The 25919-nt window shown below is 45.7% G+C and overlaps 1 protein-coding gene across 1 annotated transcript in view; it reads left to right on the plus strand.

Moving 5' to 3' along the window:
* Positions 1–25919, plus strand: part of LOC131551936 (collagen alpha-6(VI) chain-like) — a 73751-nt gene that overhangs the window by 14387 nt on the left and 33445 nt on the right. The window contains exons 9-10 of the mRNA XM_058795193.1: positions 9248–9823; positions 15093–15686. Of these exons, the coding sequence (XP_058651176.1) occupies positions 9248–9823; positions 15093–15686 (1170 nt within the window). The remainder of the gene's footprint in view (positions 1–9247; positions 9824–15092; positions 15687–25919) is intronic.

A 25919-nucleotide genomic window follows, 5' to 3' on the forward strand; every position in this document is an offset into this window, starting at 1 on the left:
CCTCAAAAAATTCTACGATACGATTACAATTCAATTTGACACAGGAGTATATCGATCGATATTTCGAAATTATGATATTATATACATATTGTAAAGAACCATCTACATTTTTATTAACTCAAAAATGCAACCAAAAAATATAACATGAACATTTATCTGAAATTTTCACATCCTGTACTTCAATTGGGACATTCGCAACAACAACAAAAAATAGGCCTATACACTTTTCTTTCTTTTTTTTTAAATAATAAAGAAAATAAACAATTGGAAAAAAAAATCTGGCTGCTACTATGGGCTCAGTGCTAAAAATCTTTTCTACAGATAACCAAATTACAAGCAATAGCAGAAAATAAATACAATAGAACAAAGACACAAGTTTAATAAACAGTGCTTTTCAGGTTTTTCATTACATTCAAATAATTATACATAAATCCATAAATTAATTTACATTAATTTTAAATGAATAATTAATTAATTAATATATTTTACATATTTTATTATGGGAACTATTTTTTTAAATATTTAATAAAACATTGAATTAATATAATTCATATAAAACTATTAATATACTGATACACGTGCATTTTCTTTCTCAACTGTTTATGTTAAGACATATGCCTAACCGACTGTGTTTACTAGGATATTCACCAAAACGCGCATTTTGATGTAATTTTGTCTGTATTTATTCATCCATGGACAAAAAAGCGAAAGAGAGCTCAATTTGGTATTCGCATACACGGTGTAGATGCAGCTGTCTGTGTGCGTGTGCTTCAGATGTGCGCAGAAAACTTCTCACACAGCGCTGGACTGTTCTGCCAATAATCCCGAGAGTCTTTTATGTTCACCTTATGCCTTCGGGCAGTCCTCATATCGAGGCTTGATACGTGAGTTTGAACTAGAATGCACACGTTGTCAGTAATGCATAGACAGACATGTGAAAATGTGGACAGTGCCAAAATAAAGGTGCCTATTTATACTACAGAAATCGATATTTTACGTGTAGCATCGATACATCGTTTCGATGTATTGATCCATATCGATGAATCGTTACACCTCTAGTTATGGCTCTGCGCTGAGACCAACAACAGTGAGGCATGGGACAGAACCTCCAAATGTCACCACTGATCAGATGTTGGACAGTCTGAATATATATTTTGACAAAAGGCTGGGACTGAGGAAGTGCCATGATGACATGTGCCAGTGGTACAGCATTAAGCACTCAGAGAGTGGACAATGGGCCTTGCTGGACATTAAAAGGGCTTATGGAAAGACACAGCGCTTATGGGCAAACACCAGTAAAGATGGATTGTCTGTGATTTTGGTCAAACAAATTATGCAACATCTGCAGAAGTGTGAGACTGACAAATTACAACGCGAGAACAAATCAGAGAAAGCAAAGGTTCAAGCACTGGCTGAACAATTGCTGAATGTAAAGAAAGACAAAGAAAGACATCAACAAACATGCTGGAATAACAAAAGGACAGCATGAATGTTAGACTTGCTCCTGTAATTGTCAAGAAGAGACAGACTGAACTTGACAATGAAGAGGCATATGAGGAGTGTGAGAATGGTGATCAATGAACTCGCACTGTTAAAAAGGTGGTAAAGAAATATGTTCCATACAGAACATATCAGCAAGCTACTCCAGAGCAAGTTGACAAATGAACAAAAGAACTGCCAGATGTATACAAGCAACCATGGAAAGTTTGGCAATTTCTTCAGCGCTTGCACAAGATCTACACTTTACATCTACTAGACAGTGTGATGATTGTCAATGTGAACTTAAGAGACACTGGCCAAAAGACACTAACAGAAAATGTTGAAAGAAGGATTGGTGAGTCTCAAGAAAATATTGAGGCTGGATGGGAAGCTGTAAAAACCTTCTTGTTTGAACAGAAACCTGCAGAGGTTAATTGGGCTAAAATTACCTCTTGCATGCAGAAGACGAGAAAGTGTTGCAGAATTTGAAGGGCACTTCAGACAAACTTGGCTGGAATATTCTGGTATGAATGAAAATGAAGATCTTGACAAAGACATGCCGTAAAGGAGAGAGGTGCAGGTAAAGCGGCATAAAGACAACTTGAGCAAGACAGACAGCAGGACAGTAAACAAATGCAAAATGAAGAGCGTAAAGAAGAATCATCACTGATGGAAAATGGAGTTGAACTGCATAATGACAACCAATGCAGTGAGGGAAACCTCAAGGAAACTACAAGGAGACTATGCCCTTTTGAACATGTCACAAGCCAGCCCATGTCCAATGAAAATCTAACATTTGACAGCCTTGTCCAAACTGACGAAAGACTCAGCCTGGCAGTACACAATGCCAAGAATCAAGTTTTGGTGCCTCCAAAGGGGGCCTATGGTATAGTGCTCAACAAATGGGTAGAGATTCAAAACACTCAAAGGTCACCACAGGAATTCAGGTGGAAAGCCCACTTGAGGAACTTTTTGGAACTAATGCAGCAGTTAAGGTGCAGATAAATGACGAGTGGACTGATGTGAATTTGCCTAGAGACAAGGGATAGATGGCAGTAGTGTTTTTCAGAGTCCAGATATGGTGGGACTAGGGTTTTTAGGCTCTAGCTTGTCACCTGAGGACGAAGACCTAAACATAACACCACTGATAATCATTGTAGTGCCCTGCCAATATTAAATAGGGACAGTTTTATTGGCAATTAGGCATAATTTGTTTAAAATCTTTTCTTTGGAAAGATACGTTTCCCCTTTCTCTTGTGTGTGATTGCAGGTGTTCCAGCATTCCAGAGGATGAGCAAAGACATCCAACGCTTAGACTGCACTGCACTGGCCACCTAGAAGAACATGCCTGAACATCCACAGAACACAACGACATCCGCCACCTCCACAAGACTGCAACACCAAAATAAAAAAAAGGACTTAGGCATTCAAAAGAATGCAAACTTCACCATGAACTCTTATTCTGTCATCTTAAGTAATGGAGCCTGTATGCAGCATGCTGTATTCATGATTACTGAAAATTATGTTTTGTGATCAAAAATGATCAAAGTGGGTATTGAAAGATTATGTGTATCTTTAGTCAGATGCATTTACATTGTGACTGTGCCCTAGATGCAATCAACAGGAACTGTCTGTGAGTCAAATGGTCCATACATTTAGAATAACAAAAGAACAGTACTCCTCAGGAACTTCTTGTAGATTACAGGATATCCAGCAGGAGGTCTTAACAGTAGCTGTCGTTTGTGTAGCCCTTTTGTCTTCAGGTATAAAGTTCTGTCTCACAGACAGAACTCAGGGAGAAGCTATGGAGAACTTTGGCAGAAGCTAGGACTCTTACAAGGGTTAAGATTGTTTGAAGGATGACCTGTTAACATCACTGCTGAAGATCTGCTACCCTCAATAAATTCTTCTCCCCACAAGAACTTTGGTAAAGCTTACTTATTTATATATTAGAGAAATCTAGTACATTGGCGAGCCACCCAAACTACTGCTCAGCCAAATACAGCAAAATCTAAAAGTATTGAATTATTTTAAAAATGCCAAAATCTGAAAGCTGAGAGTCCTGACACCTTGTTTCATACCAGAGGTAACCTGCTCTGTCTTGTCTGTCAGTGTGTTGTCAGTTTCCTCTTTGCTCTGTGATGTATTTTTCACCTAGTGAGAAAATGGTGTGTAATCACAGGCAGATATCTCATGTAGCGAGGATGAATGCTATTACTAAAGCTAAAAACCCAATTAACACAATTCAACAAGTTGCCACACCTGCACAATGCATCATCTCTAGCTGAAGCATTAACTTAACAAAATGACACAAATGTAGTCCACCCGATGTTTTATACAGACATTTATTTTTTTGTGATTATCTTTTTATTTATTTATTTTAAATCAACAAAACAACATCCACACAAACAAACAACAGGGAGGGGGAACTAACAGGCACACTATCAACAATTTCAATTTGCAGCAAAAAGGACTAAACAGAATCCACATGAGGATCCTCATGTGCAATCTGACATGGCCAAGGTTTCAATCCCAAGGTTTTTTTCTCCATTCTGTCACAGAGGGAGTTTTGGTTCCTTGCCGCTGTCGCCTCTGGCTTGCTCAGTTGGGGACACTTAATTTCTAGCAATTATCGTCGATTTGGTTGCACAGATACTATTTAAACTAAACTGAGCTAGACAATGACATCTCTGAATTCAATAATGAAATGCCTTTAACTGAAAATTGAGAAAATTGAGTGTTTAATCTTATCATTATACATTACTGACACTCTATGTCAATGCTCAATGGATGACTTTGAAACGGATAAGACGATGAGACAAGTTTTTAGAAGTTAAGATTAGATTAGACCACATCCTCTCCCAGTCGACTGATAAATCAAAATCGGTTAATTCACGATTCCAGATAGATTTAATAGAAAGAGACTATGCAGTGTGATCATTAAGTATACTATATATTAAAGAAACAGATGGCCGACCAGGGTAGTGCGATCCAATCCCATATAGGATGAGAGGAAATAGGGGATGCCCAGGGAATTCCTTAGGCCTTGAGAGCAGAACGTAACTGAAAAAAGACAAAATATGATGCTGGTAAACAAAACTTAGTTCTTAGTTCTTGAAGCGATCAGAGTCCCTGGTTATCATAGAAGTCACCGCATGTGTTTATGCCCAATGTAGACCAAGAGGGCTGGACAAATGGCCAATTTCAACATAAAAAATTAAAGTTGTGCCATAAGGGTGTGTTGTTACAAAATTTGAAAGGTCCTCCCATCAGACGTTCCACCCTTTTTAGAAAAAAAAAGAAGTCCTTAGATGTAGTATTCTGGATTCTCCAAAGATCGATTACATTAAGTTCAGTGATAAATGTATTCAATAACTTAGAGGATGGGTTAGCTGTAGTACCAGGGTGAGATTTATTCAGTGCAGGATTTAAAACAGCATTAAAATCACCACCCATCACTAAAGGACAATCAATTTGCTCAAGTAATATATTGGAAATATTCGTGAAAAATGCACTGTCTGCCTCATTCGGGCAGTAAATCGAGACCAGTGCTAACCTGTCATTATGTATTTTACAGCGTATAAAAACAAATCTACCTTCATCATCATTCCTGTTATGTTTAATAGTTAAATGTAACTTCCTATCGACTAAGATAAGCACCCCCTTAGTTTTATTAGGGGCACAAGAGAAGGCTGCCAGTTTGTAATACTTGTTTTGACAACGTGCCACATCGCATTGTTTTAACTGAGACTCTTGTATCAGGGCACAGGAAATCGATTAACGGTGTAAATATTCTAATATCCGGGTACACTTAATAGGAGAATTTAGGCCATTCACATTCAATGATAAGATATTCAGAACATGCATTGTGTGCTCGCCATGCCAAGATTCTGTCTAAGTGAAGAGAAACAAAAGCAATGCCATACTGCCAGTGACATGTAAACATTTTGTATGTATACTGGATACCAATCCACCTAGATGCATAGTCATTTTAAAAGAAAAGCAGAATCAGTAAAATTATTGATGTCTGTTGAAGGGCATAGAAAAAAAGCAAAAACAAGGAACGACAAACAACTGTGTATAAAAACCAAAGCAGACCGCACATTACAGAGAGTGTAGGTCTGCATAAACAACAGAAACAAATGTTGATGCGTGACCAGTCCACTTCAACGCAAGACATGTCCTCAAAGGCCCAGAGAGCCAAAAGCGTAGTGATTGAACCTGCTCTCCATCAGCCCAAAGAAGAATAATAATAATTAATAAAAATAAAGAAAATAAATAAATCATTATTATTTAACAATTAGCGGACGAACGTGCAGGGCAGGGGCAAGATTACAAAAAGAAATTAACAAGTGTCCATGGCCACCTTGGTATTGACCTCTTCAGGGCAGTTAGGATCACCACAGACCTCATCCTTAATTTTCCCTCATTGAGCTGAGAGGATGGAGATGGTAGCCGACGTCTTCCCGCTGCTTTGTAGCACTGCAGAATACGTCTTCAGTGACAGTGAAGTAACAAAATCCTCTGCCTTTTGAGGAGAGTCGAACATCATCTGCTCACCTTTGTGCCGTAGTTTAATTACCGCCGGATAGGTGAGGAAGGGCTGGAGACCAAGTGCTGTCATCTTCTTCAAGACTGGATTAAAGCTCTTTCTCTTGGTAGTTGTGGCTGGACTAAAGTCGGGAAAAAATAGTAGCGTGACATTGTCCTGCATTGTTATACTTCAGCGGATATGCCTGCCGAGCACCTTTCAGGATCGCCGATCTGTCATGCAATCTTAGTACACAGAAGATGAGAGTACATGGCCGATCAGAGTTTTTCCTTCTGTCATACATGCGATGGGCCCGGTCAATCTCGATATCACGGCCTTTCAGGGAAGGGATCCACTTGGAAAGATTAGCTCTGAGGAAACCAGCTGCATCGGAGCCTTCCGCCCCCTCAGGCAACCCCACCAGTCGCACGTTATTTCTCCTGCTCCTATCTTCAATGTTCGTAATTTTTTCGGTGAGTTGCTCCAGCTGATTTCTTAAGTTTATGACTGTCCTACTATCCTCACGTGCAGCTGCTTGAATGGTTTCGCTGCGATGGCTAGCTTTTCAACTTCTGCTTTTAGCTCTTTTACAAAATCGTTGGTCGTTTGTATATCCAAATGTAGATCACGGAATGCTGGGGTCAGTACAGAGTCTATCTTACAGTCGAAGCCACTACAGAATAGAGAGTAGTTTTTTGCTCTTTAAGCGCTAGCTTGATACCATTAGCTATAGCAGCATCGAGATCCTCTCTGGAGATGGTGGAATCTTTTAATTTTTTCTTTATTGGCGATTGTCCACACTCTCTTTTCCGGCTGTCCTTGACTGCTGGGGTACTCATAATGAGTTAAATAAAGAGTGGTTAAAAATTTACTGACAGGATATATACAATTTCTGACAAAGTGAGCAGAGCGAAGGACTATGCGTGCATTGCCGCCTAAGGGTCACGTAATCTCTATACAGACATTTATTAACTCAAACGTATTTATACCTTACAGATAACATTGATATAAAACAAATAAGGCGATTACATGTGTTTTAAAGTTGACCTAACATTTGAACAAACTCTTACTGCTTTTCGTCTTCACGAGTCTCCCTGACTGTCTGCCAGCTCGCTGTGGGAGGAAAATACTATGTTAGCACAGCTTTACCAGGAAAGTGAGCAAGTAACATTCATACAAGACAATGAAGAAAAGCGTATACATGTGTTTTAACGTACCCCTAGGAATCTCATCTTCACACCGACGCTGTTTTTTTCTCCCCGCCAGTCTGCCTCTGCCAGCAGCGTTGCAGTCGGGAGGAAAAGACCAGTTAACACAGCTCGACTCGGGAAACTTCTATTCTTATGGAAACGTAAACGTGGCTTTATATCTTGCAAATAACATCAGAATACAACGCATAAAGTAATAAAAAAGAGACTCATGATGAGTCTTTCACAGAGCCGGTGCCGAGGAGGTGTGTGGTTGTTTTTCGCGGTCATTTAGTACTTTAGTATTTTTTATTTACAGAAGGCGAATATTTTTCAGAATGCACTGAAAATCTAAAATAACCCACTGTACACATCATATACGGTAAGAAACTGAGAAACCGTAATAATACTGTGAAAACAAAAATGTTTTACAGTAATGCTGTTTGCTAGCTTTGACTAGTACGCTCTCTGAGCATCCAATCAAAGGACGAGAAAAAGCAGACGTTATTGTAAGCCTGCTAGATGGTCCTGGTGCTGCCAACTCAAAATCTGGTTAAAGCAATGGTTTTATTGCCATTGATTTAAGGCTACAGATGCCTGCACTGTTGATTCTGAGGGCCTTAGGCAGATTTCTTTGACCCTGGCAACACGATTGCTGAAATATGATTGGATAAAAGCTCTAATGAAAACATACACTACTGGAAGCATCACAACGAGCGCAACAGAGAAAAGGTATGAAATGAAGAGAATAGACTATTGTAAATAACTTAATACACATTCATGGAAAAATATATGAAAACTAAATCAGTGATTCTGATAGTGTTTAGGCCAGCAGAAAAGGCTTTGCTGGCCGTGACGGCCCACCACTGCATTCAATAAATAGATCGATAAACGAGCGAGTCAGTCAGCCAGTAAAATTAAATGATTGTTAATTTTTCAATTCCGCGAGCGCGGCTGGAGCAGCGCGTGCAGATCAGTAAATGAAGATGAAACAAACCCACGAAATTATGATTTCTGTTATCACTCTATGCTTAACCCTGACTTAATACTATAATTTCAAACGTGTTTTGATTTATCTCATTTCTGTATTTTAATAAATGCTGCATTAAATAAATTTCAGTGCTCTGTATAGGTCATTACACAAAAACATCTACAATGTTTTCATTGGAAAGATAGTTTTACAGGGTTATAAAAATAACCAGTAGGGAACACTCTGTTATTTTATTTTTAGGTTATTTTAAAAATAACCACCCTGCAATGTTCTGGGAACGCTATTTTATGGTTGCAAAAAAAAAAAAAACTAAAACTAACCATTAGGGAACATTTTCTGTAAGTTATTTTTAGGTTATTTAATAAAAATCACCATGCAACATTCTGGGTACAATATTTTATGGTTACAAAAAATAAACAACAACAAAAAAAACAAACAAAAAAAACCTTCCCCTAACGTTAGTATTTGGTTCCCAAAAAAATAACCAAACGGGAACCAAAAACTAAAGTTAGGGGAATGTTCTGTGTTTGCTGGGTGAAGCAGTGAAGCTCAGCATTTGCGGACAGCTGAATGCTCAGCATTTCAAACTATACTCCATTTGATAATCATCTTCATCCAGTCTATGCTATTTCTTGCCAGAAGTTATGACAGATAACACTGTCTTTAATCTCATTTAAACAAGTTGCGTATATCTCTTAACCCCCCTCACATGAGCGCTTGTCAACACTGCCGTCTATTGATATTGCGTTCTCCGGTAGATTATTGTTGTTGAGTGTCTTCCTTTTCTTTTTCGGCTGTGAAACAAGGGCCGGGGCCAGTGTGGCCACCTTGTGGACAAACTAATTTGTGCAAAAACAATTTGAGGCGTGCATACTCTTCCCCCAGGACTGACAGGCTGCCAATTGAATAGCCCTGTCCTACACATGTGTATGTCTGCTTGTCATGTCATAAATGCTTGTCAGCTTTCGTTTGCATTGTAATAAGTAATAACCACTTCAAATAAAAGCATAGGTGGATTTTCTAAATGACTTCTTACATTATGATCATGTATCTTTCCAGAATGCAAGACACCAGAACTGGTTGACATAATCTTCCTTGTTGACACTGCTGGAAGTCCCAGTAAAGATGGTTTTCAGGAAATTATAAACTTAATGGAATATACGGTAAGCAAATCTGTGGTTGGAGAAAAACGGGTAAGATTTGGTGCCGTCACCTACTCTAATAACCCTCATTTGGAGTTCACACTAAATCAGTACTACAGTCAAACTGATATTCTCTGGGCTATCTCAAACCTCAAAGCTTCAAGAGGAAGCAGAAACACGGCTCAAGCCCTGAACTATACACTCTCCTACTTTGGTGATACACACGGTGGGCGACGAGCAAAGAATGTTTCCCAAGTGCTATTCCTGATAACAGACGGCAAGGTTAATGACTTAAGTGGTCTGGCAACATGGCCTGAATCACTGGCAGATTCAGAGGTCTACTTTTTTGCTATTGGTACCCAAGATGCCGATAAACAACAGCTAAAGGAGGTGGTGGGAAATAAAGGAAGAGTGCACTATGCAGACACCTACCAGGATCTGCGTGGACTACAAAAACGGATCACCCAAGAGCTCTGTGATCTTACCAAACCAAGTAAGTCTAATTCTTATCACTAAACACTTCCCCCAGTTTCACAGACTTAAAGTGCCCCTATTATGGGTTATGAAAGGTTAATTTTTGGTTTTGGAGTCCCCAACAACAGGTTGACATGCATGGAAGGTCAAAAAACACTTTCATTTTCTTATAACATGCATTTACTTTTACCTTATTTGCTCAACGACTCCCAAACGATTCGCGCAATGATTCATTTTTCCAAACCCCTCCTTTGCGTGATGCTAATCTGCGGCGATTGGTTCGATTGGTCGATTTCATTTAAAGCAGCGTTTGTGAGCACAGTGCTGCTTTGTGTACAGCTGTTACCGGGGAAACAGCTATTTTTAACGCTCCAAAAGCAGCACCTATTGGCAAAGAATGAATTTGCATTTTCATTCAGACCAACGCGAAAATCAGGTTCCTCTTCAGGAACTCGAGCTGCGTCCAAGAACGCTAGGGGAACGCCTCCAGCGTGACCACGCTCTGATACAAATGTAATCTGTCCAAAGGATGGGCGAGACGTCACGGGCGGGTGACGTAACGGCCAGGAGGCATAAAAGCACGTGCGGTGGAACCGGCGTCAGCTTTTGTCATTCAGCTACCGCTACTCTGTGTGTCTGTCGATCTGTGTTGTGAGTCTTATTTAGTGTTGTTTGTCACTTGAAATAAGCTCCACAATGTCTAAAGTGCAGAGAAACTAGCACTTGGGCGAGAGCAGATCGCATTACAGGCTGTGTTTTTCACTAACAGTCCGTGTGTGGTCTGCTTGAGAGCAGAGCACGCAGAGTCAGCTCTCGAGGGAGCTGACTGCCCGCTGTGGCGTTTGTCGCTGCGTATGCTTACTCTCAGAGGGCTCTCTTTGAGGAGGGAGCTTTCACATGCGTTCCTTGCGTTGCCGGCCCGCTTTCGCCGAGGCGGAGCAGCGGCTGCGCTCGCGGGGATCGCAGATGGATCAGGTGGAGGGAATGAAGACGGGCGAGCCCCTATCTTCTTCCTTCCCATCAGATCCAGCGCCCGCTCTCTGGGTTCGGAAGCCCCGCGGGTACTTCCCCCCAGAGAGAGAGGGCGCGACGCTCCGCCTGTCTTTCTCCGAGGAGGTAGACGTGGTGAATGGTGTCGATGAGCTTTGTAAAATCGCAGTGTTTGCACAAGCTTATTATGAACGAGGTTGTCATTATAGCAGTGTCCCTGCTTAGGAACGGAGTTCGCGCTGTCAGCTCGAAAAAAAGGGGCTGATCGTGCTTCTCCCCGCCGTATGATCTCGCGGTTAAAAAGAAACCGGTCCGCCGCTGCTGAGGCACGGCGGCGAATGAGATCGCGGGGATCGCACATAGATCTGGCGGACGGGTTGGAGACGGGTTCGCCCTCTCTCCACCTGCAATCCCCAGATCTAGCGCTCTCGCTCGGGGCTGGAAGCCCGCGGTGCGGTTCTTCCCCCTTTGAGTGAGAGCTCACTGTTGCAGCGCGCGTTGCGCGTGCATTATGTCATTCTGGTTCGTTTCATGAATCCTTTCATATCAGACCGTGTTTACTTGTCTGGTTGTTTTTCTCCATTTAATTTTGAGGAATTAAATGATCTATTTCATCTAACTAGGAGAAGTTAGATGTGTATGTGTAAGGAGCCTAAGAAAACTTGGGATTTTCTCGAGTGAGAGCACTATGTTTTACTTCTCTTCCTCTGAGGAGGTTGATGTGGTCAGCAGGGGCTGCTGGGCGGAGCAGCCCCAACCGTGTTCCAGCTCCTCCTATAGGGAGCGTCACTTCTCGTACTCCCAGTATGTTGGAGTCAGAGTGGCGCTCGGGCTGAGGCCTTCTAGCAGAAGGCGGATCTGCGGACCGTCACTCGCTGGATAGTCTTTGGCTAAAACATCCTGCTGCCTATGGCCCAGGACTTCTGAGGGCCGGCCCTCTGGGGAAGAGCGGCATACACGGTGCCCGTCTCTCCTCAGTGCCCTCAGGAGATCGGTCTGCCAACCCTGCCACGTACAGTGTTCCAGGGCGCAGCGATCTCCAGCGAGCATACATCTCAGTTTCTTCCGCCCGGAAACGTAGCGGAGCTGTAATGCTCGCCACCCTTCGGGGTCTCTAGAGCAGCTAGTTTGGCTTTCTCCTGCCGGTGTGCCGTTCAGGATACCGAACTAGCCGCTTTGATTATACCAGATGCCAGTCTCCAGAGACTGGTTCCCTTAGTAGGCACCTGGCGGTGTGGGAGCCCCTGCCAAGCGTGTCTCATTGGGTCCTGCATTGCAGGCTCTGGTTCTACCAGTCTAGTCTTCCTTGAAGATGACGCGAGTCTGAGGACAGTCGCTTCAATAGGAGACTTCGGCTGAGGCAGTCCTGGTGCCCATGGCCCAGAACTTATGAGGGCAGGCCCCTCTGGGGAAGAGCGGCGTACACCGGGGTACACGGTGCCCGTCTCTCCTCAGTGCCCTCAGGAGATCTTTCTGCCAACCCTGCCACGTCGGTGTTCCAGGGCGCAGCGATCTCCAGCGAGCACACATCTCAGTTTCTTCTGCCCGGAAACGTAGCGGAGCTGAGATGCTCGCCACCCCCTTCAGGGGTTTCTAGAGCAGCTAGTTTGGCCGTCTCCTGCCGGCGTGCCGTTCCAGGACACCGAGCTAGCCGCCCTGGTTATACCAGAGGCCAGTCTTGAGAAACTGGTTCCCTTAATAGACTATTTGGCAGCGTGAAAACTACTGCCAAATGTGTCTCCATGGGACCTGCATACTGTAGAAAGAGGCTACGGAATCCAGTTTGGTTCTCCTCCGCCTCGTTTCAACGGGTTGAATCCCACTCTGGTGGGCCCCGAGCAGGTTCTGGTAATGGAACGAGAAGTAGAGTACTCTCTTGAGAGAGGAGGCCATCGAGGTGGTCCCTCCTTACGAAAGAGATTCCGGGTTCTACAGCCGGTACTTCATAGTTCCCAAGAAGGATGAAGGGTTGGCGTCCCATTTTAGATCTGCATCAGTTGAACCACTCAGTCAGCAGACTGAAGTTCAAGATGCTCAAACAGGTCGTGTCTCAGATCAGGTCCGAGGACGGGTTTGTCGCGATCGATCTAAAAGACGCATACTTCCATATCTCCATCCTTCCCACTCACTCACAGGGAGTTCCTGAGGTTTGCTTTCGAGGGCGAAGCTCACCAATATCGGGTTCTTCCCTTCGGCCTAACACTCACCTTTGCGGCTACAAGGCATCCGCATATCCACTTTGGTTGATGAGATGTTGTTCGTGCTCACATGAAAGTGTTGGGGTTAAGACTGAACACCAAGAAGAGTGTGCTTTCTCCATTACAGAGAACCACTTATCTTGGTGTGGTGTGGGATTCGACCACGATGCAGGCACGTGTGTCCCCTGCTCGGATCGAGTCAATCCTCACAGCAGTCAGGAGAGTGAAAGAAGGCCAGTCACTCAACAGTGGTGGCTCAAGACCAAGGGGTTCTCCCCAAGGGGAAAACCGCTTCACATGATCAAGGTCACGTGGTGGTGCCTACGTGCCTTAGACATGTGGAGACATCCTTGGTTCTTGTCTCAGGGCCTGGTGTTGGGAGCTCCGTGTTGCTGCGTACGCTAGCGACGGACGTGTCCCTCACCCTGCCCGCAGTCTGTGGAGTACTCGCCGTCTCATGTGGCACTTCAACTGCCTGTTTCACAGAAACACTTTCTCCCAGACCTAGAGATCGCCGGTGTTGGTGCGATAGCACCGAAAACACTGCGGTGGTCTCTTACATCAACCACCGAGGAGGTCTGCGTTCACGCCCCCTGCACAGGCTGGCGTACCAGATCCTTGGGTGGTCCCAGGACAAACTCCTCTCGCTGAGAGCAGTTCACATGCCTGGGCATCTCAGTGTGGGAGCAGACATCCCGTCAAGGCAGGGGCTGAGGCCCGGGGAATGGATGCTTCACCCTGAGGCTGGATGCCATGGTACAGACGTGGCCAAGGCTTCGTCTGTACATTTTTCCCCGATCGCTCTGCTCCCGGAAGTTCTGGCGAGAGTGCGCTGGCACGAGGTCAGTCTACTTCTGGTAGCACCGTTCTGGCCGGGCCGAGTATGGTTCTCGGACCTGATTTCTCTCCTCGACGGCTCTCCATGGGAGATTCCGTCAGGAGGATCTCCTCTCTGGCGGGGTCTGTCACCCCGCCCGGAGCTTTGGAAGTTGTGGGTGTGGCCCTGAGGGGCACAGCCCATAACTTCCGGTCTCCCAACCGAGGTTGTTGAGACCTTCCTCCAATCCAGAGCTCCTCAGCGAGGAAACTATACGCCTTGAAGTGGAACTTTTTCCGACTGGTACAGTTCTGGAGTTCGTGCGGGCCTGTTCCTCCGCAGGGTTAACCCACTCCACCCTGAGGGTTTACGTGGCGGCTATACCGGCCTACCGCGCCTTCTCGGTGACCTTCAGTGGGTAGACACCCCTAGTACATGTTTCCTCCAGAGGCTGAGGCCTCCGGCCAGGCGTTTGCTATGTGGTGGATCAGGATGCTATTCCATAGCCTCGAGTCCTCTGCTCTCCCTCTTGGGGATCAAGACTCACTCTTCAGAAGTTGGCCTCGGGACGCAGGCCCCGCTCACCTAGCCACCTGTGGCCTTTTTTCTCTCGCCCTAGCTGTGCTCCATCCACACTAGGCAGGGATTTGTCAGTCTGGCGGCGTGGGGATCTCGTTCCCCTAGCGTTCTTGGACGCAGCTCGAGTTCCTGAAGAGGAACGTCTTAGGTTACGTATGTAACCCCAGTTCCTCGAGGGAACGAGACGCTGCATCTCAAGGCCATACTTCCGGCATCCCTACGAGCGGTTGCTTCATTCCTGAAGCTGACGCCGGTTCCACCGCACGTGCTTTTATGCCTCCTGGCCGTTACGTCACCCGCCCGTGACGTCTCGCCCATCCTTTGGACAGATTACATTTGTATCAGAGCGTGGTCACGCTGGAGGCGTTCCCCTAGCGTTCTTGGACGCAGCGTCTCGTTCCCTCGAGGAACTGGGGTTACATACGTAACCTAAGACGTTTTCCCAGGTCTGTGCACGCAACAAGTGGGCAGGCAATATGCTAATGTTTCATGTTGACCTCAACATGAAACGGCTTGGGATTCATCTTAAAAATGACTCGTTTCAATGATTCAGAGTCGACTCTTTCTTTTGAGAGACAATAATTTTATACACGGTGCACTTTTTAGATTTAAAACTTTTCATTCACTTAATGTTGCACTTTAATGTTGCTTTCCAGAACTGTCCATTAATGTAGTCCTAATGTTTTTTTTGTTTCTCTTTCTAGTTTGTGAGATGGAGGTAGCAGACCTTGTTTTTTTAATTGATGGATCAGAGTCGATTAAGGATTCAAGTTGGAATACTCTCAAAAAAACTATGATTGACATTGTGAAAGAGATTGATATTGCTCAAGACAAATGGCGAGTGGGTGTTGCCCAGTTTAGTGATAAATTCCTGGATGAATTTCACCTGAACAACTACAATAGTTTTGCAGAAGTGGAGAAAGCTATGAATGACATTGCACAACGAAAGCAGGGCACAGGTACTTGGGACGCCCTGAGAAATATTAGATACTATTTCACAAGAGAGAATGGATCCAGAATAGATGAAGGAGTCTTTCAGAATCTCTTGCTGATCACAGATGGATATGCTCATGATTCAAAGGACTTGAACGCATTAAGTTATCTCAAAAACAAGAACATAATAATAACTGTTATTGGGGTTGGCGATGATATAAAGAAATCTGAGCTGCGTGAAATAGCTGGATCACCTGATCGGGTCCTTATGGAAACTTTTGAAGGCCTTAAACTGAATACTACCACAAGGAAAGTGTTACATGTACTCTGTACAGACACAAGACCAGAACCATCACCCCCACATGGTAAGTAACATACTCGGTTACTAACGTAACCTCGGTTCCCTGAGATACAGGAACAAGTACTGCGTCGCTAGTTGCTTATGGGAAAAAAACTCATTTTTCCTCTGATGACTGAAGCCTTTACAATCATGCAGTGAAACTGCACAGCCATTAGTTCATGCAGTGAATTAAAATTGAACCAATGGCTCGGCAGCGGAGCTGCATGAGCCTATGGCAAGGAAGCCCGCCAGAATGGGTGGAGCCATCTGGCTATATAAGCGGGCATTGCGCCATAGGATCTCAGGTCAAATTCGATTGAAGCGACGACATTGAGTTGTGCAGCATCATGGCACGGCCGGCAACGCAGTACTCATTCCCATATCTCAGGGAACTGAGGTTATGTTAGTAACAGATTACGTTCCTTTTCAATGCTACACTCATACTGCGTCGCTAGACGGTTATGGGGAACCAATACAATCACGCCGTGCCTTGAAAGAGGAATGGCTGGCATGAACTGGCCTTGAGCAAATAATGCTCAGAGGGACCAAATATAAGCAGGGTGAGCCCCGCAGGAGGCAAGAGGGCTGAACTCACCGAGGCCTCTGACAATCGTTCCAAATAATTTTGTATAGCCTCAGCACTTCTGAAAGGGCCAAGAGTGTACAAGGAATATACTCGCCTTAAGCGGGCACGTGCCCCTTTAAGCAGATAGGATCTGAGCCTGTAAAGCCGGAACGTCCAAGTTATAGAACCTGGCGAATGTGGACTGCGAGGCCCAGCCAGCTGCCGGACACAAATGTGCTAGACACAAATGTCTTCCATGGACACACTGCTAGACTATGCCCAAGATGAGGCCATGCCCTGAGTGGAATGGGCTCTAAGTCCTATGGCCCAAGGAGGCGTATGCTAGCGCAATAGCGTCAACTAACCATTGAGAAATTCTCTACTTTGTCACTGGGGACCCTTTAGTGCGGCCTCCAAAGCATACAAAGAGTTGTTCCGACTGCCTGAATGGGGTGGAACGCTCAATGTAAATTCCCACTGCCCTGACAGGGCAGAAAAGGTTTAACTTCTGGTCTTCCGCGGAAGGAGGAAGCACAGAGAGAGTGATAATCTGTGCTCTAAACGGGGTGTAGAGCACTTTAGGATCGTATCCATGTCTTGGACGACCTTGGAGTCATTAGGCCCAAATTCAAGGCAGGCAGGGCTCACCGAGAGCACCTACAAGTCACCTACTCGTTTAATCGATGCTAACGCCAGTAGGAGGGCAGTTTTTAACGATAGGGATTTTAGATCCGCAGACTGTAGTGGCTCGAAGAAGGAACCCTTGAGGGCTCTCAGGACCGTGGGCAGGTCCCACATAGGGACTGTAGGGGGCCGAGGCGGATTGAGCTTCCTGGACCCCCTCAGGAAACTAACAACTAGCTTGTTCTTGCCCACAGACTGTCCGGCTATAGGAGCGTGGAAAGCTGCTATACCTGCCACATAGATCTTGAGCATGGAAGGGGAGTGGCCCTTATCCAACAGCTCTTGTAGTAAGGACAATATCACCGATATGTCACAGGAAGTTGAGTCTTCGCCACGGGTTGTGCACCAGGCGGAGAAGACCGACCATTTAAGGGCATAGAGGCGTCTCGTGGATGGGGCTGTAGCCTGTGATATAGTATTTTGGACACTCTCTGGAAGATCTATTGATTCCCGTCGAGAGCCCAGAGGTGCAGAGCCCACAACTCGGGTTGGGGGTGCCACATCGTCCTGTTCGCTTGAGAGAGGAGGTCCCAATCATGGACCAACTCATCCTCGTACTTTGAAAAGTAAATTGGGCAGTGAGAGTTGTCTTTTGAGGGGAAGAGGTCGACCTCTGCCTTGCCAAAGATCTCCCAGATTTTCTGAATCGTCTGTGGGTGGAGCATCCACTCCTCTGAGGGGATGTTGCTCCGAGATAGCATGTCTGCTCCTTGGTTCAATACGCCAGGCACATGTGCTGCCCTCAATGACCGCAGGTTGAGATGCGCCCACTCCAAGAGGCGTTTTACCATCTCGAAAAGGCGAGCCCACCTTGGCGATTTATATAAGACACCACTGTCATGCTGTCTGAGCGGACTAGCATGTGGTGTCCCTTCAGGTCTGGTAAGAATGTCTGAAGGGCTCGACATACTGCCGTCATCTCAAGGCAGTTGATGTGTAGCCAACCTTCTGTGTCTGACCAGGAGCTGAAGGCCGGTTTGCCCTCGCACAGAGCTCCCCAACCTGTGTTGGAAGCATCTGTCGAGACCACCTTCCTTCTGTAAATAATGCCCATGATCACGCCCTGCTTGAACCACTGGGGGTCTTTCCAAGGGGCCAGAGCTGCCACGCAGGCCTGGCTCAACCTGACACGAAAGTGTCCGTGACACCATGCATGGGGCGGAACTTGCGGTTTCAGCCAGTACTGAAGGGGCCTCACGCGAAGCAGGCCCAGCTGTAGCACCAGTGAAGAGTGCTCCCGGAACGAGGTTCGTTGGCTGGGAGACAGTGAGCTGGGACAGGGACAGTCCGAAGAGCAGGACCGTGTATTGATATGCCACCCCCTCGAAAGCGAATCTCAAGAATCGTCTGTGATGGGGGGCTACCTGGATGTGAAAGTAAGCGTCTTTCAGATCCAGAGAAAAGAACCAGTCCCCTGGGCATATTTGCGAGAGGATCTGTTTCATGAGGGCGCAGTTCAGGTGCCTGAGATCAAGGATGGGCCGGAGGCCGTCATCCTTTTTGGGGACGAGGAAACTAGCAGCTGTAGAAGCCTAACTCTCTCTGAGCTGGCACGATCATCTCTACGGCTTCTTTTGCCAGTAAAGCCATCACCTCGGAGCGCAGGACGTGAGCGTCCTTGCTCTGCGGTAAGATGGGATCTTACCGCAGGGTCTTCAAGTGAACTCAAGTGAGTAACCTCGTTTTATAATCCCCAAAACCCAATCTGACACTCCGGGGATGGCCTGCCAGGCCTTGGCCCGTGTGGCGAGGGGTTGGATTGGTTTGAGTAGCAGAACGCCATGAGGGGAAAAGTTCTCTCTTTTTGAAAATGTTTGTGTTTTATTTTTCTCACTCTAACAGCGGCTATTTGTGTTTGCGCTTTTAGAATGGGCCCAGTATTCACAACCAGTTTTATAACAAATACACTGACCGGAGAGTCAAGGAGCGGGACGTTTTCAGCCTCCTTGATCTCAGTGAGGTTTAGCCACAGGTGGCGCTCCAGCACCACTAAGCTGGCCATTGACCACCCGATGGCCTGTGCTGTCACCTTTGCAGCTCGAAGGGCCAGGTCTGTTGCACTGTGCAGCTCTCTGAAAGTTGCAAGATCGGGTCCGGACTCATCCATTGCTTGGAGGAGTTTGGCCTGAAAGACCTGGAGCACGGCCATGGATTGCAGAGCTGAGGCCGCCTGCCTGACAGAGGAGTAAGCTCGTCCAGCGAGGGCAGACATTGTCCTGCACAGTCTGGAGGGGCAAGTGACCTTTGCTTTCCATCCAATGGCAATGGGCGGGCAGAGGTGCGCAGCTACTGACTCATCCAGAGGAGTCAGCTTTTACTAGACCTTTTCTTCAGCGTTGTCGACTGAGGAGAGCGCAGATGAAGCGGACGTGTGAAGGCGAGCCGAGTAGGGAGCGTGCCGCGATCACGAGAAATGGGCACTCGAGTTAGTGACTCAGACTCGAGTCGCATTTTTATAGACTTCAGACTTGACCTGAAATGACTTCAGACTTGACTCGACTCGAGGAAAAGGACTTGTGAATATTTTAAAAGCAACTCCAGTCTTCTAACCTTAAATATTTATATAACTCATTTTCAAAAGGCGGACCGCATCCGCACACCGGCATCCATCCAGACAGTGAGCCGTGACAGCAGCACCATTTTAAGTGAGCAGCGCGTCAAAATAGCAGAGCAGATCACATAACATGTGCTCAGGGTCATTTATGGTAAATATCTTTCAGCGCTATATCCTCTAGTATTTTTATCTAAAGCCAAACACGCTTTATTCAAGCCCTTTCAGCTCTGTGTGCTTTCTCTCTCTTTCCGGACGTGCGCCGGCGCCAAGTTAAAGAGCTGCAGATGGTGCGGTTATTAAACAACAACAGAAACACGGTGAGCTGCAAAATTATAGATTACTTTCACTAAAACACAGCAGAAAAAAACAATGCTGCAAATATAGTTATTTTTCTTACTATATATCTATCTATTACCTATGACTCTGACTATTCAAACCAGATGTGACAAGATGTTTCTGATCTTTTAAATGTTCTGAAGAACATTTAAAAAAAAATATATAGGCCTAATTATAATTGGAGAAATTGTTGTTAGATGGCTAGGATGGAACTTAAACGTTGAAACTGTTAGTTATCGTTCTGCTCAAGATGAGAACTTTTTGATTATTGTAGCTACACTGTTTTAGTAGGCTAGATACTGCTTTTATGTATAGATTTCAGGAGGAAAACTCTGAACAGAAACAGCATTTTTTTTTTTATTTCACATGGCCTCTCATGTATCTAAATATAAAAATACAATACATGTAAAAATTTATATATTTATTTGTTTTGTTCGGACCTTTGCTTGGAAGAAAATATAGAGGCCACGCCTCTTGGAACTTTAATTGAATACCCCTGACTTATATCATAAAGAAATAATTTATTTGTATGGTTTTGTAATATCTGTGTCAAATATTTACTTATGTGTCATGGTAGATTGGACTCTTATTATAGAATTTGATTACAGAAAACAGTAGGCTTAACACCTCTTTTTTTTTTTTTACAAAGCAGATCATAGATCATACATTTTGTCTATAGCCTATAAAACAGCTTTGTAAATATGAAGATTTCAATACATGATGATTCTGAATGGGATTTTTTAGCGAGCCATTAAGTGACTTGAAACTCGACTCAGACTTGTGACCAAAGACTCGAGACTTGACTCAGACTCCAGCGACAAAGACTTCAGACTTCAGGACTCCAGGTTAAAGACTTGTGAACATCTCTGGAGCAGAGAGGCGAGACTCATGTTCACGCAGTGTGAACATTCCATCTTAGTCAGAGCGGCTTCTGCGTGGGGTTTACCCAGACAGGAAACGTACTCTGAGTGGACAGCGTCACCGTGCAGTGCGGTCCTGCATGAGCTGCAACGACAGCGTGGCATTTGCAACAACGCCACTGAGAAATTTGCTATTTTAGCTCGCCGGATGGCAGGGGACGAGCTGGTATCTGCGCCGGATGCTGAAGGCGGCTCGAAGAGTGGGCAGGAACAGCAGAAAGGTGCAGGTGAGTCAGCTTCTGTCCGCAGCAAGGCGTGTCAACGGCGAGCGGCTTCAAGTCCCATGGATCAGCGAAGAGAAGATCGTCGTCGCTGAAGGAGAATTGATCTGAGATCCTATGGTGCAATGCCCGCTTATATAGCCAGATGGCTCCGCCCATTCTGGCAGGCTCTGGCGGGCTTCCTTTCCATAGGCTCGTGCAGCTCTGCTTCAGTCATCAGAGAAAAAGGAGTTTCCTGTCGATACTCCACTCCTACCGCATCTTGATAAAGATGTATATGGGAAAAAGCCTTTTTTGTCCTGAACTGAAGTCTTATTCAATCACGCAGTGAAACTGCACGACTATTGGTTTGTGCAGTGTGTAAAAAATCCTCAGATTTCTTCTCCTTCAGGGACGATGACTTTGCCTTCAGGGACGATGACTTTGCCTTCGCTGATCCCAGAAGCCTGCTCGCCGTTGACAAGCCTCGCAGCTGAACCCAGCGACCTCGAACTGCTCGGCTGATTCGCCGCCTTTTCTCACGCTCCAGCATTGCGGCAGTTCCGGTCCTGTTCGCTGCCACCATCCGGCGAATCTCACGCATTCTAAAAGAGCAAATCGGCGTTGTTACAAATGCTGTGCTGTTACTGCAGCTCATGCAGGTCTCCCCTGCACGCCGATGACGGCCACAGCGAGTGCGTTTCCTGTTTGGGGAAATCCCATGCAGATGCAGCGCTCGCTGGCTCTGATTGTTCTCATTGTGAGAACATCAATCTCGCCTCTCTGCGCTTGTGGATCGCTTTCTTTTCAGAGAGTGACTCCGCCCCTCGCAGCCGTCTCGACGAGTGGTTCCTTCCGGGGCGCCGCCAGGCCCCTCGCCAGCGACCCTTGCTGTTCTTCCCTGATGTTCACGACGAGCTCACGAGATTTTCGCCTTCCCCCTACTCTGCTCACCTCCGTACTTCCACTTCATCCACCCTCACTACAATTGACGGCGCTGAAGAAAAGGGGTACGAGAAGATGCCTCAACTAGATGAGTCAGTGGCTGCCTACCTCTGCCCACCCACTGCCATTGGTAGAAGGCCGCCCACCCGTCCAAGCCATGCAGGACCACTTCAGCGCTCACTGGACGCTCCTACGCTTCAGCTGGACAGGCGGCATCGGCGCTTCATTCAATGGCGGTTCTACAGGTCTATCAGGCCAAACTCCTCTCTGCCATAGACGGGTCTGAGCCTTCACAGAGGTGCAGAAGGCGTCACAGGCCATGCGACACTTCCTGCCAAAGCGCTCCAGCTCCGCAGCTACTCCTAGTCGCCCTAAACCTGCGCCGACTCAGCGAAGCCTGCACTTGTCGTTCCTGCCCCTCAGCCTGCCAGGACTCAGCAGACGCGAGGGCGTTCCCGCTCAGCCAGACGCCACCCCTTTCCGAAGCGCCAGGGCCCCCGACCCAAGATAGCGTTGGAAGACCCCCGCGCTTCAGCGGTGTGGTCTCCACCTCGGTGCAGAGCGAGAACGCTCGCGTTCTACGCTCAGAGGTGATGACGCTGTTGGAAAAAGGAGCCATAGAAAGGGCTCCTCCAGCTCAGAGCGAGTCAGGCTTTTACAGCCGTTACTTCCTCGTCCCCAAAAAGGATGGCGGCCTCAGGCCCATCCTCGATCTCAGATGCCTGAATCACGCCCTCATGAAGAGGTCGTTCAGGATGATCACGCTGAAGCAGATCCTCTTGCAGATTCGCACAGGGGACTGGTTCTTTTCTCTGTACTTGAAAGTCGCATACTTTCACATCCAGATAGCCCCCATCACAGTTTTACGAAGTGCATGGCTCTTTCCCCTCTAAGACAGATGGGAATCCGCATTCTCAACTACCTCGACGACTGGCTCATTCTGGCCCAGTTAGAGGTGGAGCTACTTTAACACAGGGCCCTCCTCCTCAGCCACTTAGAGTGCCTGGGGCTCAGGGTCAATTTCGCCAAGAGCGCACTGTCTCCCAGCCAACGGGTGTCATTCCTGGGAACAGTTCTAGACTCAGCACAGATGAGAGCTAAGGTAGCACCAGAATGCACTCTGGCCATTCAGAAACTTGCTCCTTCAAAAACGGCACTGCTCGCCCCCTCAAAGCGTTTCAGAGAATGCTGAGCCTCATGGCCGCAGCATCGCCAGTGTTACAGCTGGGCCTGCTTTGCATGTGGCCCTTCCAACATTGGTTGAAACCACAGGTTCCACCCTACGCATGGCATCACGGACGCCTGCATATCAGGGTGAGCCAGGCCTGTGTGACAGCCCTGGCCCCCTGGAAGAACCCACGATGGATGGAGAGGGGCGTGGCCATGGGAATGGTCTGCAACAGGAAAGTTGTCATGACAGACACCTCCAACACAGGTTGGGGGGGCGCTGTGCGAAGGCAAACCGACCTTTGGCCATTGGTCGAAAACGGAGAACGGCTTCCACATCAACTGCTTGGAAATGCTAGCAGTATGTCGAGCCTGCCAGTTTTTTCTGCCAGACCTAATAGGACGCCATGTGCTGATTCGCTCAGACAACATGTCCGTGGTGTCCTTTATAAATCACCAGGGAGGTCTCTCCTCGAAGCATCTCTTCATTCTGGTAGAGTGCCTTCTGGAGTGGGATCAGCACAATCTGCGCTCGCTGAGAGCAGCACACTTGCCGGGCAGATTGAACCAAGGAGCAGATATATTATCTCTGAGCAATGTCCCCTCAGAGGAGTGGATGCTCCATCCGCGGATGGTTTGGATGATTTGGAAGATCTTTGGCAGGGCAGAAGTAGATCTTTTTGCCTCCAAAGACAGCTCTCACTGCCCAACTTATTATTCGAAGGTTGAACCTCCTCCTTTTATGCATTCCCCCCGATCGCCCTGATTCCGCAGGTCATGTCAATTTCACGCCCCTATAGCAGGCCAATCAGTAGGCAGAGGCAACTCAGTTGTCCGTTTTCTAAGGGGAGCCAAGAGGCTGAATCCTCTATGAGTTTAGCTTGCTTTAGCTTGGAGTATACTATTGCACTTCCCTGTGGGCATTAAAAAATGCTTATGGAGGTATATTATGCAGTCGTTCCTCTACCTTAGCACGGCGTGATTGAATTGAGTTCCCATATGCGTCTTTATCAAGACGCAGTACGAGTGGAGTATCGACAGGGAACGTACTCGGTTTCTGACGTAAACTCGGTTCCCTGAGATACGGAACGAGTACTGCGTACTTTGCTGTGCCAGGTAGCTGCACGACTCAGTCGTCGCTTCAGTCGAAGTAACCTGAGGATCCTATGGCGAAACGGCCACTTATATAGCCAGATGGCCCCGCCCATTCTGGCGGGATCTGGCGGGCTTTGTCGCCATAGGCTCGTGCAGCTCCGCTGCCAACCCATTGGTTCGTTTTTTACACACTGCACAAACCAATAGTCGTGCAGTTTCACTGCGTGATTGAATAAGACTTCAGTTCAGGAGAAAAAAGGCTTTTTCCCATATGCGTCTTTATCAAGACTCCGTACTCGTTCCGTATCTCAGGGAACCGAGGTTACGACAGTAACCGAGTACGTTTTCCCCATAAGCATCTAGCGATGCAGTACGAGTGTAGTATCGAAAGGGAACTGATTTATTATAGTATTCATAATTTCATTATTTTAGATACCAAATACTCTACATGTAAGCTCTATTCCTAAACCTGATGATCTGCCGCCTGCCTCCAAATGGCTATGTATTATATATCTTGTGACCTGCTGCCTGATGAGGAAGCTCAACAGGTTTTGGAACAGAGCAATAAGTAGATGTAAGATGTAAGTAGAAGTAAATTTGATGGGAAATCTTTTAATTCAATTTTTTTCTTAATGTTTAAATGAAAGTAACATTTTTTGACAAAATATACCATAACTTTCAGAGCTCAAAGTCCCAAGTCCAGTAAGATTTGTTCTAAACCTCAGTTAAATGCATTGAACATATGACCATGCACATGTAAACAGTGCCATATCTTCAGTCTTGTCTTCGATTTTCACTAGGGATGTAGATGTTAACTAATTAACCGATTTTAACTATTTCTTTGACTAAAGCCATCATTTAATTTACGCATTTTATTTCAGCATTTGTCTTTTTCTTTATATTTTTTTAGAAAGGCTCCAATTACCGTTGTTTAAAAACAACTATTAAAAAAAGCAGGCGAGGAGAGGTCTGATGCCTGCTAGTTGATTAAAATCAATCCACCAAATGTACAATGACAATTTTCACAATTTTTAAATTCATTTTAGCCAGGAAAAACTAAATTTCTATGCCCTAAAAAGACAATATAATATCCATTAGATTAATCTCTTTTTTAATCACCTGTAGATAGTAGAAGATTAAGTGACTTTGGGAATCCCTTACAAAAAAATAAAATAAAAATAATTTAACATGGTAATATACTGAGGAGTGTACATATATAATATGTATGCATTTGCATTAATGATAACGATGTGTATATATATGGAACGATATTCCAGACTATTTACAAAAAGAATTGCAAATCTTGCATTACCGTTTACGTTTTCACTTTCGTGAACGCACAATGACTACCAAATTTCAAATGGAAAAGCAAAGTCCATTTGCAGCTGTATTTAATAATAATAATAATAATTCCTTACATTTATATAGCGCTTTTCTAGGCACTCAAAGCGCTTTACAGTGTGGGGGGTCTCCTCATCCATCACCAGTGTGTAGCATCCACCTGGATGATGCGACGGCAGCCATAGTGCGCCAGAACGCCCACCACACACCAGCTTATTGGTGGAGAGGATTTCCTATGTCTTACAAGTTATAAGCATGTCATAGCAATAATTAGCAATATTAATTACCACGTCTGCTCAGCCCCGGCTCCAGAATCAAATCACTGAGGGTGCTTCTTAAATTAGTAAGGGTGCTTTAACCTTAATATAGGCTATATAAAGGTTTTAGTGCCGTCTATTGCTATTCCAAAAAGAGCACTCTGTTTATAATTACTAAAAAGCTGTCACTCATC

The sequence above is a fragment of the Onychostoma macrolepis genome, chromosome 13 (assembly GCF_012432095.1).
Source record: "Onychostoma macrolepis isolate SWU-2019 chromosome 13, ASM1243209v1, whole genome shotgun sequence".
Lineage (NCBI taxonomy): Eukaryota > Metazoa > Chordata > Actinopteri > Cypriniformes > Cyprinidae > Onychostoma > Onychostoma macrolepis.